Source organism: Boleophthalmus pectinirostris, unplaced genomic scaffold, assembly GCF_026225935.1.
Source record: "Boleophthalmus pectinirostris isolate CB_2022bp ecotype Guang Dong unplaced genomic scaffold, ASM2622593v1 HiC_scaffold_20, whole genome shotgun sequence".
Classification (NCBI taxonomy): Eukaryota; Metazoa; Chordata; class Actinopteri; order Gobiiformes; family Gobiidae; genus Boleophthalmus; species Boleophthalmus pectinirostris.
In genome coordinates, this window is record NW_026571153.1 from 11,462,594 (window position 1) to 11,480,043 (window position 17,450).

At 38.6% G+C, this 17,450-nt stretch overlaps 1 protein-coding gene across 1 annotated transcript in view; it reads left to right on the plus strand.

Moving 5' to 3' along the window:
- rin1b (Ras and Rab interactor 1b) overlaps positions 1 to 17,450 on the plus strand; it is a 64,684-nt gene that overhangs the window by 332 nt on the left and 46,902 nt on the right. Inside the window, exon 2 of the mRNA XM_055156821.1 lies at positions 10,341 to 10,549. Coding sequence (XP_055012796.1) covers positions 10,341 to 10,549 — 209 coding nt within the window. The remainder of the gene's footprint in view (positions 1 to 10,340; positions 10,550 to 17,450) is intronic.

The window sequence follows — 17,450 nt, forward strand, 5'->3', positions numbered from 1 at the left end:
AAAAAAAAAACTTTAAAAATGAGCAGAACTAAAGAACAATCACACATTTGTCACATACCAGCTGCTCCAGGGGTGTAGTGGGCGTAGTATGCGGGGCTACACCGTTCACCCACTTCTCCCGACGTGAGATATAAAAAAATAACAAATATAAAATAGTTACAACTTAAATGTCAAACCGGAGCTACTGGCAACGGAGAAAACAACCTGCATAGACTCATGATATCTGCAGAACTGTCCTATAGTGACCTGCGACATGAGGGAACCAGGACTGAACCAGGAGGACTAAAAGACGACTAAACCAGGTCTAAACCAGAACTGAACTAGTACTAAACCATAAATGAACCAGGACTATGTGTCAGGACAGGCCCAGAGGTGCACCCACGTAGACCGTCGGGTGACTGCAGGCGAAAGGAGCGGTGCCCCATGGGGCTAAGCACAGCCGTCGCCCGAACGTGCTTTGCGGATACCCTGCTCCACAGTTCAGGGTTCTTTTTCTCGCTTTCAAGTCCAAGATTAGTTCTAGTTTAGGCCTGGTTTAGTCCTGGTTTAGTCCTCCTGGTTCAGTCCTAGTTTAGTCCTGGTTTAGTCCTGGTTTAGAGCTAGGTTAGTCCTGGTTTAGTCCTGGTTTAGAGCTAGTTTAGTCCTGGTTTAGAGCTACTTTAGTCCTGGTTTAGCCCTCCCGGTTCAGTCCTGGTTTAGAGCTAGTTTAGTCTTGGTTCAGTCCTGGTTTAGTCCTGGTTTAGTCTTGGTTTAGTCCTGGTTTAGAGCTACTTTAGTCCTGGTTTAGCCCTCCCGGTTCAGTCCTGGTTTAGAGCTAGTTTAGTCTTGGTTCAGTCCTGGTTTAGTCCTGGTTTAGTCTTGGTTTAGTCCTGGTTTAGAGCTACTTTAGTCCTGGTTTAGCCCTCCCGGTTCAGTCCTGGTTTAGTCTTGGTTTAGAGCTAGTTTAGTCTTGGTTTAGACCTGGTTTAGTTCTGGTTTTGTCCCCCTGGTTCAGTTCTCCTGCTTCAGTCCTGTTTTAATCCTGGTTCATGTGTTGTAGCCTATGATTTATGCTCTGTAGGTGATTATGAAAGGCGTTAATATTAACATCGATGGCGTCACAAATCACGTACTCCCACTTAAAAAATCCCCACTGAACCTCTCTCTACAGCTGTAACACTAAAACTAACCTGTCCCTCACTGAACACATTGAACACACCGTCCACACCGTCCACGTGGCCTCAAAGAATCAGAATCAGGAGGAGAGAGGTCACTGTTTAGCTCCATAATAATTGTTTTAAACCGTTTGTAGCTTGTATCTGTAATCTTCAGTGAGAGGGACTTGTTTAACAGCACAAACTCAAATCATCTGTTGTTGTTTCTATTAAATTCAGATTCTGTTCAAATAAAATTCTGATTAAAGTCTCACTTCAGTATCAGAGCTTCGTTAAATGCAAAGCCTTCATTTAGCTGAAGGGAATGTTGATGCAAAATATCATTTCTTTATAAGCCCACATGTACTTTAAAATAAACATTTAATTTGATCTTGAGAGACTTGACTTGTTTCTGAATTTTACCAAATCTCAAAGAAAAGCTGAACTGTTGTTTCATTATAACACGTCTGAGAGAGAGAGAGAAAGAGAGTGATAAAGAGAGAGTGATAAAGAGAGAAAGCCAGCAGAAAGACAGAGAGAGAAAGAAGGTGAGAGAGAAAGAAAGAAGAGAGAAGGAGGGAGGGAGAGAGAGGGAGAAAGAGAGAGAGGGGGTGGGGAGCTAAAGAGAAAGGAAGAGAGAGCCAGAAGAAAGACAAAGACAGAGAGAGAAAGAAGGTGAGAGCGGAAAGGATGGGAGTAAGAGGATGAGAGAGAAACAGAACAGAGGAGGAAGGGGGGAGAGGAGAGAGACAGAAAGAGAGAGGGGGGGGGATAAAGAGAGAGACAGATAAAGAGAGAGGGAGATAAAGAGAGAGAAAGCCAGCAGAAAGACACAGAGAGAAAGAAGGTGAGAGAGAAAGAAAGAAGAGAGAAGGAGGGCCAGAAGGAGGAAGGGAGGATAGAGAGAGAGAGAGAGAGAGCCAGAGGAAAGACAGAGAGAGAAAAAGGTGAGAGCGACAGAGAGGGAGAGAGAAGGAAAGAAGGAGGAGGGAGAGGTGGAGGCTAGAGAGAATGGGACATAAGGGGAGAAAGAGGAAGGTTAAGTGCTAAACAGAAAGGTGAGAGCGAAAGAGCGAAGAAGAGAGAGGGAAGGTGAGAGAAGGAGAGAGACAGCAGAAGAGAGAGAGAGCGACGCCCACCTGCCATCCATCCATCACCCTGTTTTCCCCCGGGGACAGTTGAGAGCTGTACATGTGCAGGTCATGTGACAGCAGATCATATGGGAGGATACAGGGTCACGAGTGTAACAGGATCACACCACGGACACCTTCTTATTCAGTCTGGTTACTTCACATGCACTAAAACACTGGAATAAAACCATCAAATGACTATAAAAATCAGACAGATGTTGGTAAATGTGGCACAGAGGTGGAAGAAGAACTTGATTTTGTTACTTGAGAAAAAATATACTCAAGTAAAAGTATCACATGAAAGTTTATAAGTTTACTAAATGGGTTTATTTTGCTGAAATGCCATGTCCAAAGTGCTCTTAACAGCCTTGTAATACAGTAGTCAGTAGTCGGTGTGTTTTTAAGTTTTGTATTGATACTTTGAGATGACATCCTGCAGGGGGTGACCTCTACTGTACAGTGGAAAATTCAGAAATTACCACAAAGTGGCACAATGCACACATGAACAAACACTGCCAAAAAACTTGACTAAATACACAATGGATTTAAAGACATTTTCGGGTAGCCAGGCCAGCGCCACCTAGTGCCTCCGCTCACTAAGACAGGGATGTCAAACTTATTTTAGTCCGGGGGCCGTATCCAACCTACTTTGATCCCAAAGGGGCAGGATCAGAAAACTCATGGCATATAAACCCCAAAAATAGCAATAAATTCAAATATTTGTGCAGAGAAACACAAATCTACTACAGAAATCCTTTTTTAATTGATGAACTCTTTCTTTTACAAAATATGATATTATGAACAACCTGAAACATATACAATACAATACAATTTCAACACAATGTTTTAACATGAACTTGTATGCAAATAGGAATAAGTCAAATTTTCTTGGAAAATCCTGCACTCGGCGTCCACTTTTCTCATTTTTGACATTTTGCTGATGAGGGTGTCATGGTCAACAGTCAAAACGATCGTCCTTTAAGAGCATTTGGAAAGAGACACGTCTTCATTCGTGCTGCTCTGGTGGGAGGGGCCACGTACAGAGACGCTGGAGACGCTGCTGTGATAAACGCCGCAGAAAATTAACAATATTTTAATAGAAAATTTAATTAAAATATTTTAGTAGAAAATCAGCCGAGGGCCATATTAAAGGTCTTGAAGGGCCGGATCTGGCCCCCGGGCCGTATGATTGACACCCCTGCACTAGGGAATCGGAATACACCAGACGGTATGAGAGAACCTCAGAAGCTGTAGAACACACACCTGCCAATCAGCAAAGATCTGTGAAGCCATGACTGGTCCTTTTGTGGTTCAGCACAACAGTAAACAAAGTGGTCGAGATGGATGTAGACGAAGCGAATATTCTGTGTTGGCAACGATTCCCGAGATCAAGGATTTAAAGCCGGAACAAAGAGAATGTTTGGTGAATTTTATCAAGGGGAAAGACATTAGTGCCCTTCTTCCTGCGGGATTTGGGAAAAGCTTAATATACCAGTTAGCCATGTTAATGGTGCATTACAAACAACACGACCAAATAGCAGCGATTGGTTAAATTTAAAAAGTACCCATCTACCATCGAGCGAAGAAATCCTAATGCTGCGAGGTCAGATGGTTTCCACTAAGTTAAACCGGCTGATGAATCAGGCTAATTTCCAGGAGCCTGTGATCTAAACGAGCGTTCATGGGCTTGTTTAGGGGCTTCATTTTCAACAAAAAAGGTGAGCATGACTAAGTGAAAAATTGTTGGCTAATGCTGGTTTTCTTGAGGCTGTAATGTTTCTTGAGAGGAACTTGTTTAACAGCACAAACGAGGAGCTCACCTGTTGTAGATCCAGCTACCAGATAAGTCACTTCTTTCAGGTCAGAGTGTGATAAAGCAAAGCTCACATCTATCTATTCATTCAAGGACCATCTGTCTGTGTTTGTTTGTCTGTTTCGCGCATAACTCTCGAAACACTTATCTGACCGATCTCAAATGCGGAGGGTGTCATCTTAATGGGAAAGGTGTGTGCAGTGCCAATTTTCACGTTGTTAGGACAAAATGTGCCAAAGATCTGGTAAAATGAGTGACATATTTTAAATACTAGGTCAAGTTTAATTTAAGTAACAAAGCTTCAGACAAACAGTGCTTACAATTACTTCCACCCTCAGGGAATATGGATGAAAAACAGTACATTAAACAGGCTGTGTGGGTACAACCTGATACTGTACGATCAGATGACTATGAGCATAATATTACTTAAGATTATGCAACATAGAAACATTTGGGTGGAGTGTTTAGTGCATTGTGATAAAGTTATTCACAGTAAAAGAAAGTGCTGCGCTGTGACAATAACTAACCATAACATTTTATCTCACACCAAATGTTGCTGTGGCCATCCCTCTGAGAAACAGAAGCAGAGGACGTCCAGCTCGTGCCTGTCTCCTCATGACGTTACATTAGCGGCTGGTTTGTAATTGGACACAGTGCGGTCTTCTCCTCATGTGTTAAATAGAATAGTGTATATTCAGTGAGCAGTGAGCCTTGTCCCCTGGAGACAGAAGCGAGCGGGGACATTCTGACCCTGACATGACGAGGCAGCGCTGCAATGGTTCAATTAGATTAAACACAGAGAACAGGCTGTGCTCTAAATGTGCTGTAAATGTACGGAGAATCTACCGAGAATGTAACGCATTCTTAACATAACTCTGACATGTTATATTAAAGCCAGGCCCGTCGACACAAATGTGGGGGGTTGGGGCAAGAAGCTTCACACGGTCCCCCCTGTAATATTAGTTACTGTAATTTCTGAACTATGAGCCAAATCTAGGCAATTATCAAATCACAAAGGCTGCAATTATTTATAGTAGAATGTCCTCTCATCTTGTTGTGCCTGTAGATTAGAGCTTTTACCTCTAAAATACATACTCTAAACACATTCATGTATTAGTTTATCAGTTCAGATTTCAGTCGTCTCTCATATGTGAACACTCCTCGAGTTTTTTACAATATGCTCTGAAGAGAATTATACTTTTTATACATATTTTGCAAATCTAAACAAATTTTTAATCAAAATTGAGCTTCACAATTTGGAAGTATATTCAAAATGCTGTGTAGATATATACTGTATTTTTCGAACTATAAGGTGCACCGGATTATAAGGCGCATTAAACAAAATAAAGGGACGACACTTGAGACTGATCCCTTAGCCCAGGCATTCACGATCCATTGACAGATTGTGGTGCCTCCCTGTCTTGGTGAATGTGTATTATGAATGTGGATGTGGGTGGATAATTTAAGTTTGGATTTTTATTTCCAACGAGGAGAACTCGAATGTACATTGAGTAATAATCTGTTTGATGCAGCTTTGTGCACATTTGTTTACATTTTACAGAAATGAAACTTAAAACCACATGACTAATTTGCATAAACTATCAGAGCTGAAAAAATCCAGCTTTCTCCTTGATGCAGTCAGTTTCTGTTGGACTAAAGGACACGATTCAGTGAAATATATGTGTTCTCTCTATGACAGAGGATATGCTGCTGATGGTGAGTCTGTTCTGTATATAAGGGCTTTGTGACTCAGGGTGTTTTCTTTTCTGTGGGAGACAGTCCAAATGGCTCTTTTGAGTATTTAAGGTTGCCGACCCCCGGTATACACAAACGCCATTTTTAAATCCTAGCCTCCTAGCGTTGTGGTGGTGAATTACTTTGAGGTGCACAGACCTCGACACAGACCCATAAATAAAAAACAACAGCGACGAGGCAACGGCGGCAGTGTGCATTCAGTCAATGCAGAACTATACTTTGCCCTTTACTCTGTGAGACTCGTGACTACAGTAGGCGTAATGCTAAGGCAGTCCATCAAGCGGTGCAGCTTCGTAGTTTACCTAAGTCGCACTAAAACATTTAGATAGATTTTTGAGCGCTGTGTACCACATAAAATCAGTTCTAGGTTGGTAAGCACATCTGGAATTAATACATTAGGCGCACCAGATTGTAAGGCGCACTGTCGATTTTTGAGAAAATGAAAGGATTTTAAGTGCGCCTTATAGTCTGAAAAATACGGTATATATTTTTATTACAAAGTACTATTACAACAGAACTAATGCATGAAAAACAAAATACATTTACATTTTAGAATTGTTTGTTTCAGATGGAGGCAAATATTAGTCCATAAGTGAAAGAACGAAATCTCAATAATTATGTAAAAGTTTAACAACATAATTCACTTTTGGTTTTTTACCATTCCACTTTTATTTTTTTAAACTTTCAGCCAGTTTTAGTTGTTTAAAAGGTCAATTTTGACAGTTTAAAGGCAATTTAAAGCATTTTGACCTGTCCTCCCGCTAAATGTTACATCATATTTGACAGCTACTGTGGCTTCATTGACCCAAGTCCTTAACAGCAAACCAGTTTTGCAAGGAAAATTACTCAGGCATCTTGTTTTAGCAATTTTTAGTCACGCATGAGAATTTCACAACTCCTCTTCGTTGCTATAAACTGTTTCATTGATTACAGATTTTACAGATTATTGTTTTATAGATCGCATTTTATAGAACACATTTGGTGAGGGAAAATAAATGATTGATGTAAACCGTGCGGTGCAGAAAGTATATGCTCTTTGGACTAACGCAGGATCAGCTGACATTAAGCTGTTAAATTTTAGGATGATGGAGAGCTGACACAACTTCCTGCTATGCTATGTTTTCTTTTTGCTTTTTGTACATCTTTCAACAGCATTTTAAAGGAATGAGTGAGAAGACGACTGACATGTTTGAGTGTTTCAAAATCCCATGTCGTCATAGAGCGAGAGCCAGCCTGAAACAGTGAAGTAAGACGTGGAGTTCACAAGATTAACAGCAAAAATGGTCTCTAAATTAAAGATTACAATAATGTAATGATACAGTAAAAGGATAGGATATTGAGTCAGCAGTAAGTACTTCAGGCTGAATTTTATATTGGATTAACTGCAAAAAAATAACAAACTCATAGTCAAATTGAATGACTGTAAAAACAATTGATAACAGCAAAATAACAAAATAGCAAGGTTTATTAGCTCTTATGTTTAAAGGTACTAGGGCTGGGTATCATTAAGAAGTTGCCGATACGATACATAGGCCACGATATGATACATACCTCGTTACAGCGCACTTTTGATTCTATACGATATATTTCAAATTGATTCGATACAGTTCAATAAAAAAATAAAGGCTAGATGATGACTGTGATACTAAAAGTCTTTGTTAAACCATTTCTTGTGCAAAGTCCATCTGTAACACAAACATTTAAATCATCAAACCGTGAAAATGTCAAATGTGTCGCATAAAAGAATTTCCTTCCTCTAAACAAGCAAAAATATGTAGCTCTGTAACAAAAAAAGTTTGTGAAATATACCAAAAAATACTCTTGGTGATATATCGATACACCAGCTCACAATATCGATACTGTTCCTTCCTTCCTCTAAACAAGCAAAAATATGTAGCTTTGTAACAAAAAAAGTTAGTGAAATATACCAAAAACTATTCTGGTGTATATATCAATACACCAGCTCACAATATCGATACTGTATCATCACATTAAACAATACAATATATTGATATTTTGATATTTTTGCAAACCCCTAAAAGGTACACCATGTAACTTTTCTGGTAGGGAATCCGCTGTTTGTGATGTTATTGCTTTGTCAGGAATTTTCCACGGTAAAGCACCAGACTATTCTATCTTCTAATTGAAATGTTTTAATTAGGGATGTAACAATAATCGAAATATCGTGATATCGTATCGTCAAAAGTCTCACAATAATATTATGAGCTGTCACAATATATCAGATCACAAGTTCCTTTCTTTAAATGCGTGGTTTTATAGTAGCAGCAGCTTATAAACATCGGGAACTCCATATGCCATGATTCATTTCAGTGCAAACAATGTGAAGAAATATGTTTTTTACTTGAATTCTTCGGATTATGATGGAAATAATTCACACCAAAATCTTGTCAAGGTATTTTAAAAGCAAAAAAGTGTCCAATCTACAATTATATTAACCTTTTCAAAATATCGCAATAAATATCGTACCATGACATGCATCTTGTGATAATATTGTACCGAGAGATTTGGATATCGTTACATCCCTAGTTTTAATTGCTCAAAAATACCCTTGAAAAACTAATTCTTACTGAGAGTGGAGTTGCAGGTCTCCATGCAGAAAAGATATGTTTAATGCCACACTGTAAAACATTCCAGTCTAAGAAATAACATTTGCACAGACAAGCTGGTAATGGATCCTCCAGCAGAAATGCTACAGCGCTTTTTGAAGTTAATTCAACTTGTGAGGCTTGTGTTTTATGTCTACAGTGAAATGTACTTACGGAAGTTACTGTACGAGACACATAAAGTACACTATTTACATTTCTGTCTGTGATGTTTAGTCTGGATGAAGCCAGAGTCACAGAGACATTTTCTTTCTCTCCAGCCGCTTGTCTCAAATACTCTATACTGTAAAAACCTAATGTCCCACAGTATGGCATAAACACATTTATCTCCATGGAGACAAACATAGATCTGTGAACACTCCCACAGTAACGCATGTTTTCCAAGATATCTGAATTAAGAGAAACATTTCAAACAATAAAAAATATAATAGTTAGACACTGGTATATTTTAACATTTCTTCTTTATAGTCTTACTTGTACATTTGGATGGAAATGTGGCGTGCTACTGCCATCTTTTGGTTGATTTTGTATCTTTACTCTGGTCACTGGTCACTAGTCTCCACAGCAGTGCGCTACACTTGGCCTGTGGCGCTCTCTGGTGGACAATCTATAAACTGCAAGTCCAAGTGCGTGAAAAAAGGCAAAATGATGTACGGCAGCAGAGGGCCAGAAATAGCTTACAGTATTCAGCGTTGTGCGTCAATGGAGTGACGCCTCTAACAGCTTCCACGTGTGGTCAGTGTGGAAACGGCGATAATTAGATCACAACACTCAGCTCAGAAAGAAATGATGTTTTGATTTTGACGTTTTGCTCTTTTTGTGATTTATGACAGATCGGATAAAAACAAGAACTGCTCCGAGACTAAATCTGAAACCTCATCTGAACCAAGATCACTTTATGTCTAGAGATAAGCCTCCCTACCTGCACAAAAACTGCACAGAACACAACTTAGAACTTGCACTTACACATTCTTAAATGGTCCACCCAGTGTTATCTGCAACACTCTGAGGACTATTCCCTGTAATTAAACGATATTATATTACATTTTGTGTTAAATTGTCCTCATTTCTCATCATTCTGAAACTTGTGGGTATCCTTTTTTTCCTATTGTGCCATGGTAGACCTACTTTTACAAGTTTAGTGTCGAACTACAGCTATAAAGCTTCATTGAGGTCCACTTTTAAACTGATAATTAAAGTAATCTATGAGTAAAAAGATAGTAAAGATAGTAAAGCAGTAGACTATTTTAAAAGTAGCCCAACAAACATCAAAATATAGCAGGCTTAAATTTTTTGAGAGCTGAGTTTATTATTTAATTATTGTTGGCTGTAACATTTTGATTTGTATGCTTTAATTGTAATAATAAAAACAGTTTTATCTGACAATATCAATACCTACTGCTATAGGTATTGTTATTGTCAGATAAAGCTGTAATACCAATACCTATAGCAGTAAGCCTATAAACTTTGCCTAATTTGACAGAAATAAAGATCTGCTTGTAGTTTTCTGCTGCAACGTGCTTCATCAAAAGATAAAGCTGATATACTTTAAATCGTTAATCACTATGGCAACACAGTCTTATTTTTTCATCATTCTGAAGCCCATGTATAGTAAACAGTGGTGTGATTCAAATAGGTCAAGTGGAAAAACAATCCATAACCTAATTAAAATCTAAAATCCAATAAAATGAAAATCGATCACGTGATGACATTTTAACTTTGGCACTTTAATAATCGTGCAGTTATGGGTAGCCTTTTTGAAACACTGAAACATTTCGCTCACTGCTGACATTATCCCTGAGTTTTGCTGCAGATTTTGAGTGAGTTGAGTGTTGGGAGTCTCTTGGGGAGGGTGGAGCGCTCTGTCTGCACTGTGTGACTGTAGGCTACATCACTAGTGCTTCTGCCTCGGCTCCAAAATGCGCTCTCCTCCGCCTTGTCACTATCACCACCACCATCATCACCACCACCACCACCATCGTCTCCTGCAGCCTCAGTAGCACCGGGCTGCAGCATCAGTGGAGTGGACCGTCGCCGGATAACATGCGCGCATCCCCCAAATCACCAACTCGCCACAGCAGCATGGTCCTCTATGTAACCAGACGCTCCAAAACTCTCTCTCTTCGCTAATACGACAACACCACCTGTCCACACCTTCACAAACAAGGTAAGCGCTTTTTTTCAAATCAATAGACGTGACGGTTTCTTGGCTGTGGGACGCGAGGTGTTACAAATTGGGGGAAAAAAACAAAAAAGGCACCACATACACACACGAAGCGGGAGTTTCCTGGAGAGTTGGCAGCGCGAGGAAGCGTGGATGGCTTTAGGCAACAAAACAACATCACACAAGCTGGATGGATAGACGTACAATACAGTAATTACCCTGCTCCTCCCAAGGCGAAATCGTATACATTTCTTGTCAAGCGTTGGCGTTAATGTTTAGCCGCGTTTCCGGTCAAGACTTTTGGGAATACCTTCAGTTTAGCGGTGACAGTGACGCGCGCGTATGTCCCAATTGGCATGGCACGTCCTTTTTATCAATTAGGGTTAATTAGCGAGTCAATTAAGTGCGTCTGGGGGTTTGTTAAAAGGTAAATGTGCATGTGAGATGTGTGTAGGTGGTTGGGCAACACACTGCGCCAAGTTGGATTCGTAGTTCTCTATAAAAAACTGTGCGTAATGCTGATCCAAAAGACCTCTCCAAAGTTGAACTCTTGGCACGGACTGCATGGATGCCCTCTCAATGTTCTTCCCACCACTCCAAACTTCTCCTAACCTCTTCTGGCGACACAAAGTGGACCTAATCTAGCGCCAATTGGGGCTGTTGTTGCGTAACTTTAAAACTCAAGTACCATCCTGAGCGCGTGGGCGGAGATGTGAAGTTCCCAGTCCCACTTCCTCGCTGTTGTTTTGCTCATTAAATCTGAGTGGCGCATTAGTGGCGTCTTTTTTTTTTTCCACTTTATACTTTTGAGTGACGAGTTGCTTAATGATTAATTTGGATACAAGTTTTATTATGACAACGTGTGGACCGTAACTTCATTAACTACGCATGGATAAATAAGTTGCGCACACAATTCATCAACTTTATGTTGGGCTATATGCGTTTTAAGGACTTTTGCGCATTACAAAGACATGATATTTTGTTTTAAATATGACAACGATCAGAATTTTCACTTTTCTGAAACCCTTTAATGTTTTTACTCACATATAAACACTTTGGAGTCAAATAAGAAAAGTCTAAACCCACTTAGATCATCTTTGGTAAATTTAAAATACGCTGTTGTCAAGCTTGCATAATGGAAGGAATAGCTAGATTAAGTATCGACCTAAAATTCGCATAAAAAACTCAAATATCTTACATAATAATTAATAATAGTGTTATTTTATACTTTTTCCCAGTGTAATTCAAACTAATAGAAATCTGACCTCTTTGTGACCCACTTTTTGGTCCCTGTCCATCAGTTCGGAAACAGCTGACACAGCCGTTACCGTGGAAACAGTCATTTAAAGTAATTTGCATACACCTTTACTGTGTTTCTATGGTAACAGACTTTTTTTTTTGGAGGCTGTAGTTTTTTACCAATGTTTTCATGGCAACAAGAGAGCGAGCACAGACAGGATTATATTCGCAGATATGAGATAGAAATTAAGTTTTCTTTCAGTGGGTTTAAAGCTGATGTTACTGTTATAACTTGCAGTACTTCTAATGGGGTGGGAGCAATATGTAAAAAGTTCAGCGTATTCGCATATTTACTCTTATTAGTAAAGACGACAAGTGTGACTAATGTACAATGACATGTGCTCTTTGCTGTGATTAAAATAAGTTGTCACGAACACATTTCCATTAATAAACAGGAAATGAACTCTGCTGCAGTTGTTAATATTATGTTGTGGAGGTAAAGACTGATAGACGTGATGGAGTTTGAGAGGCTGAGGTGCCTGCTGGTTCTGCTGCTTCGGCAGACACAGAGCAAAGGAAAGTAAAGGCGAGATGATGGAAGGGAGAGAGAATGTATTCACCGTTAAAAAACAATATCTAGCTACATTAAAATTATTTAAATTAAGAACATTTGACTTTATTTGAGTCAATTCAACTTGACAATAAAATGATCTACCAATGGAATAAGTGTGTTTTTCTAAATTCAAGCAACGTTTATAGTATTTTGTTTCTTATTTTAAGTGCAAAAAGTTGTTGTTTTTCTTAATTTAAGTGTAGTTTTTGTGGAGCAAGATGTATTTTCATATTTTAAGTACAAAAAGTCTAGATAATTTTACTTGTCAAGTGACATTTCCTCAAATCATGATGAAACTTTCTTAATTCACGTCATCTTAACTTGGCTAGATTTTGATTTTTGCAATGTTTATATGAATATCTTGAGAAGTGATTGGTTAAGAGACTGTGACTGACTGACAGCAACACTTGAATAGGCAAAGAAAAGACATTGCCAGGTTGAATTTTCAAATTTACTCAAATCATGATGAAACTTTCTTAATTCAAGTCATCTTAACTTGTCTATTTTTAGATTTTTGCAGCGTTTATATGAATATCTTGAGAAATGATTGGTTAAGAGACTGTGATTGACTGACAGCAACACTTGAATGGGCAAAGAAAAGACATTACCTGGTTGAATTTTCATTTTCTTTATGGCACTTTTTGTTTCCTTGTCCTTGGAGATGTTATTGCTTTGCCTGGAATGTTCCACAGTACGCCACATCAACGTTTCTATCTTGCCGTGAGTGCGACTGTAACTTGGCTTGGCGTCATCACTTGCTTGTCTCCATCTCCAGATAGATTTGTTTAATGCCATACTGTGGAATATTCTCAGCAAAACAACATCACCTCCATGCAGAAAAACATTAAGCAGGTGCCTGACCCTCCACCAGAAAAGTTACATAGCGCCGCTTTAAATGCCAACTTTACATAATAAAACGAAACGAAACAAACACGCCGAAATCAAAAGAACAGCTTTTCCCAGCTTGTAAAATGTCACAATCACTCATCTCGATGTGTTGCTTGGTTGCAGTATTGATGCATATTTGAGCTGGTTTAAATCTAGACTGGGCACTGATTGCTTGTGCGTGTTCTACTTCTACCTACATGAAATCTGTGCACGAAGCAAAGAGTATGTATGTAGAGGGTCTATATTTGAGACATGTGTGGGGGGAGCAGTCTGTCCCTCGGTGCGGGGGAGGGAGGGGTGAGAACACAGGGGTCCAAACGTGATGACGATGTGATCTACTTTCTTGCTTTTATTGTATTATGTGTTTAATGTATTCCTGATGTGAGAGGGGGCGCCGCTCTACAGATGTGAACACCTCCTGCTTGTTGATTTGGTGTTGATTTCTGTTAATAATATAAGAATTTGTTTGTTCTAGTCCAGGGGTGGGCAAACTACGGCCCGCGGGCTCACCACACTTGAATAATAGTAATAATACTATTAATTTTCAGTGTTTTAAAAGTCATTTCTATAAATAGTAAACACCATGGGACTTGAAAGACAGATATCTTTTGTTGTAATGCTCTGTAATTATTTTAAATTATGGGATATTTCAATAAAGCAGGATTATTTTTGGGGTTGTTTTTCTCTCTTATGAGGTAGATTACCAAAAACTCCATCTATCTGCTCCTGGTCCGGCTCTTCCATCAAATTTTAGAACCCTTTATAGCCCACGAGTCAAAAAGTTTGCCCACCCCTGTTCTAGTCTCTTCTTGGAAAACAAATCTGCATGCAAAAAAAAAAAAAAAATCACACTTCACCAAATCCTATATTCCTATAAAAATCTTATGTTGAATTCTACTGTTGCGGTACTAGGTTTAGTATTTCTTAGTGCTGTGGACTAATAAATTCTTGGTTAACTAAAGAAATATCCTGCTGATTCATTAGTCGACTAAAAGGGGGCATGGAAAAAGCTTTCAAAACTATTACGCATCTCTCTGTACCTGACCCAAAATGCACTCACAAGACTACACCTGCACGGGTGTTCATCTAAAAACAACAATTTCTGCAGAAAAAGTACTAGGAGAAATATAAAAGACAGATTAAACTTGTAATTTATGAATTTGATCTGCCTTTTTAAATACCAAAAAATATCAAATTGTCAGCCAACCAACTTACTCTCCTTTCTGATGTTGTCTCAAATAAATCCTTATAATCTAAATCAAACACAACACAAATTTTGGTATGATATATTACTGAAAAAATACACACGAGAAACGATCATACTGAAACTAACTCCCATGACACTATTCTGAATGTACATGAGGTGCAATATAAACTAAAACTAAAGTGTTATTCTGCCTTTTTGTATCTACAATGAGTGATTTATTCAACCCTCTACAGCTCAAATCTTATCGCAGTGCATAAAAAATGACAAAATATGCTCCAAATGCAAATAAATTGTACACACGATAAATATTGAATCCCCAAAAATATCAGCTCTAAGTCAATTAAGACAGCACTGATTGATTCATCGGCTAAATGACTAAAGATAACAGCTTTAGTGTTTCAGAATGCAAGAAATAATCAGCTCTCATCCCTTTCATAGCCTTGATTAAAGAGTTGAAGCATGTGAGTGAACTGCTTTTGTTCCTCCTCCTCTGCTGCTCTGTAATAATGCAGCCTCTGTCCTCTTGTGGTCACTGTAACACAATCTACAGCTCCATCAAACACATCAGTCACTGCCATCTTCAGAGCACTGCCAACAGGGAGGAAAACACTTTTACATCTGTAGAGTCAGCGCAACAATGAGCAATCCTTAAACGGGACACGCTGTATTATGTAAAATTCACTCTTGTGAGCTTTAAACCATGTTATAATGTTGGTACCTTGACAAAAACATCCCAGGAGTTATATTTTGTTTCATTCACACATGTTTGAGTAATCTTTTATTATTAATCTGTCTACATCTTCAAAGCTCAAAATGCCCTGTTCCACCTTGTGATGTCATGCAGAGGTAGTTTTCAAGTTAACAGCTACCATTTATCGTCCTTATTTACCCGGAACAGTCCCAGTCTTGAGCCCCGTGTCCCCTGTCCCACCAGATTTATCCAAAACCAGTGATTTGTCCCAGTTTTATACAAGAAATGTCCCAGGTGTCCCTATTTTTAACCATTTTGATTCCTGCCAACAGTATTGAGAGGCATAAATTGAAATTTGTTTAGGTAAAATACAGAAAAGCTGCTTAAACATGACCAAAACACAAATAAAATGTGACTATACTGACTTACATGCTCAAGTTATGAATGGTCTCTGCATAACAATTTTCCTTAATTATGCACCCATTTTACAAATGTATTACCAATCACCAAAAAAAAGGGAATGTCCTAGTTTTTTTATTTTGAAAATCACCCTAGTCCAGTAGATTTATCGGCAGATCCAGGGCTAAAATTAGCCAAATGATTCTGGTGAATGTGTGTGGAGTTTAAAAACACAGTGGAGCACTTCCTTCTTCCACTATTACCACATGACATCACAAGGTGGAACAGAGTGTTTCCTGTTTGAGAGAAGAATTCCTAAAGTCTAAATATGCAGGGTTTGTGTATTAAACATGTGTGAATGAAACAAAACACAACTCCAGATCTGTTTTAAATGAGGAAAAAATATTATAAATTATAATAAATACATTTTAGTACAGTTTTCTTATTATGACGAGACTATTGAACACTGTTGAGTAATATTTTCTATTTGGTAAGAGAATTTTCCTGTATTTTAAACTGTTAGACAGTTAAAATGTCTATCCTTTGCATCATGGTGGTATCATTATTTAAGTCTACATTATTCATCAGTATTTTAAAACAGTTCGAATCAATGAAATACCCTTATGAATATTAGTCACAGAATGAATCATGCAAACTCATCCGGGGTTCAGAAGAAACAACCAGAAAATCCATGTTGTATTAAAACAAACTACTTTCCTATGCAACAATTCTCTCCATTTCTATTGCTTAAAAACCCTGTGTGCTTGTTTTTTGGGTGTACGTTGCCAGGTTGGACAGACAAAAGTGTGAAAAGAGGATGTGATGCAGTTGTTTGGTGTTGGAGGAGTGACAGGAGCAGTGACAGGAGCAGTGACAGGTGTGGACAAAAGTTGGGACTTACATAACAGAGGAGAGGAGACAGGTTTTGGGAGTCCTGGTTTGATGGTCGTCCCTGTGAGTGGACAAAACGGGTGACAGCCGCTGGAACATGCACCTAACGAGACAGGAGGGTGGGGAGTGGGGTTGTACAGGTTGTTATGGGCAACCAGCACTAGTCTGAACAGTATATACTTTTATACTTATTACTAGGGGTGTGCAAAAATCAAAATATCTATATATCTTATTGTTTAATGTGATGATACAGTATCCATATCACCAAGAGTATTTTTTGGTATATTTTACTAAATTATTTTGTTACACAGCTATAGTTTTGTTACTTGTTTGGAGGAAGGAAACTTGTTTATGCAACACATTTGACATTTTCACTGTTTTGGTGATTAAAATGTTTGTGTTTCATATGAACTTTGCACAAGAAGTGGTTTAACAAAGACTTTTAGTATCACAGCCATGATTTTTTATTGAACCGTATCGAATAGATTTGAAATATATCATACTGACTCACATCAAACTGAAAGTGCACTGTATTGAAATATGTATCGCGGCCTATGTATCAAGATATGTATCGTACCACGGCCTATGTATCGAAGTATGTATCATAACGTGGCCTGTGTATCGAGATATGTACCGTATCTCAGCCTATGCATCGAGATATGTATCATATGGTGACCTATGTATTGAGATATGTATCGTATCATGGCCTATGTATCGTATCACGGCCTGTGTATCGATATATGTATCGTATCGTGACCTATGTATCAATATATGTATCAGAATCCAGAATTGTGAATCTTGTCAGAAAAATCACAATTAGATATTTTGCCCAAATCGTTCAGCCCTATTCTGGGGTATCGTTACTTGGTTCTTCAGAGAAAAGTACAATGTAATCAAAAAGGA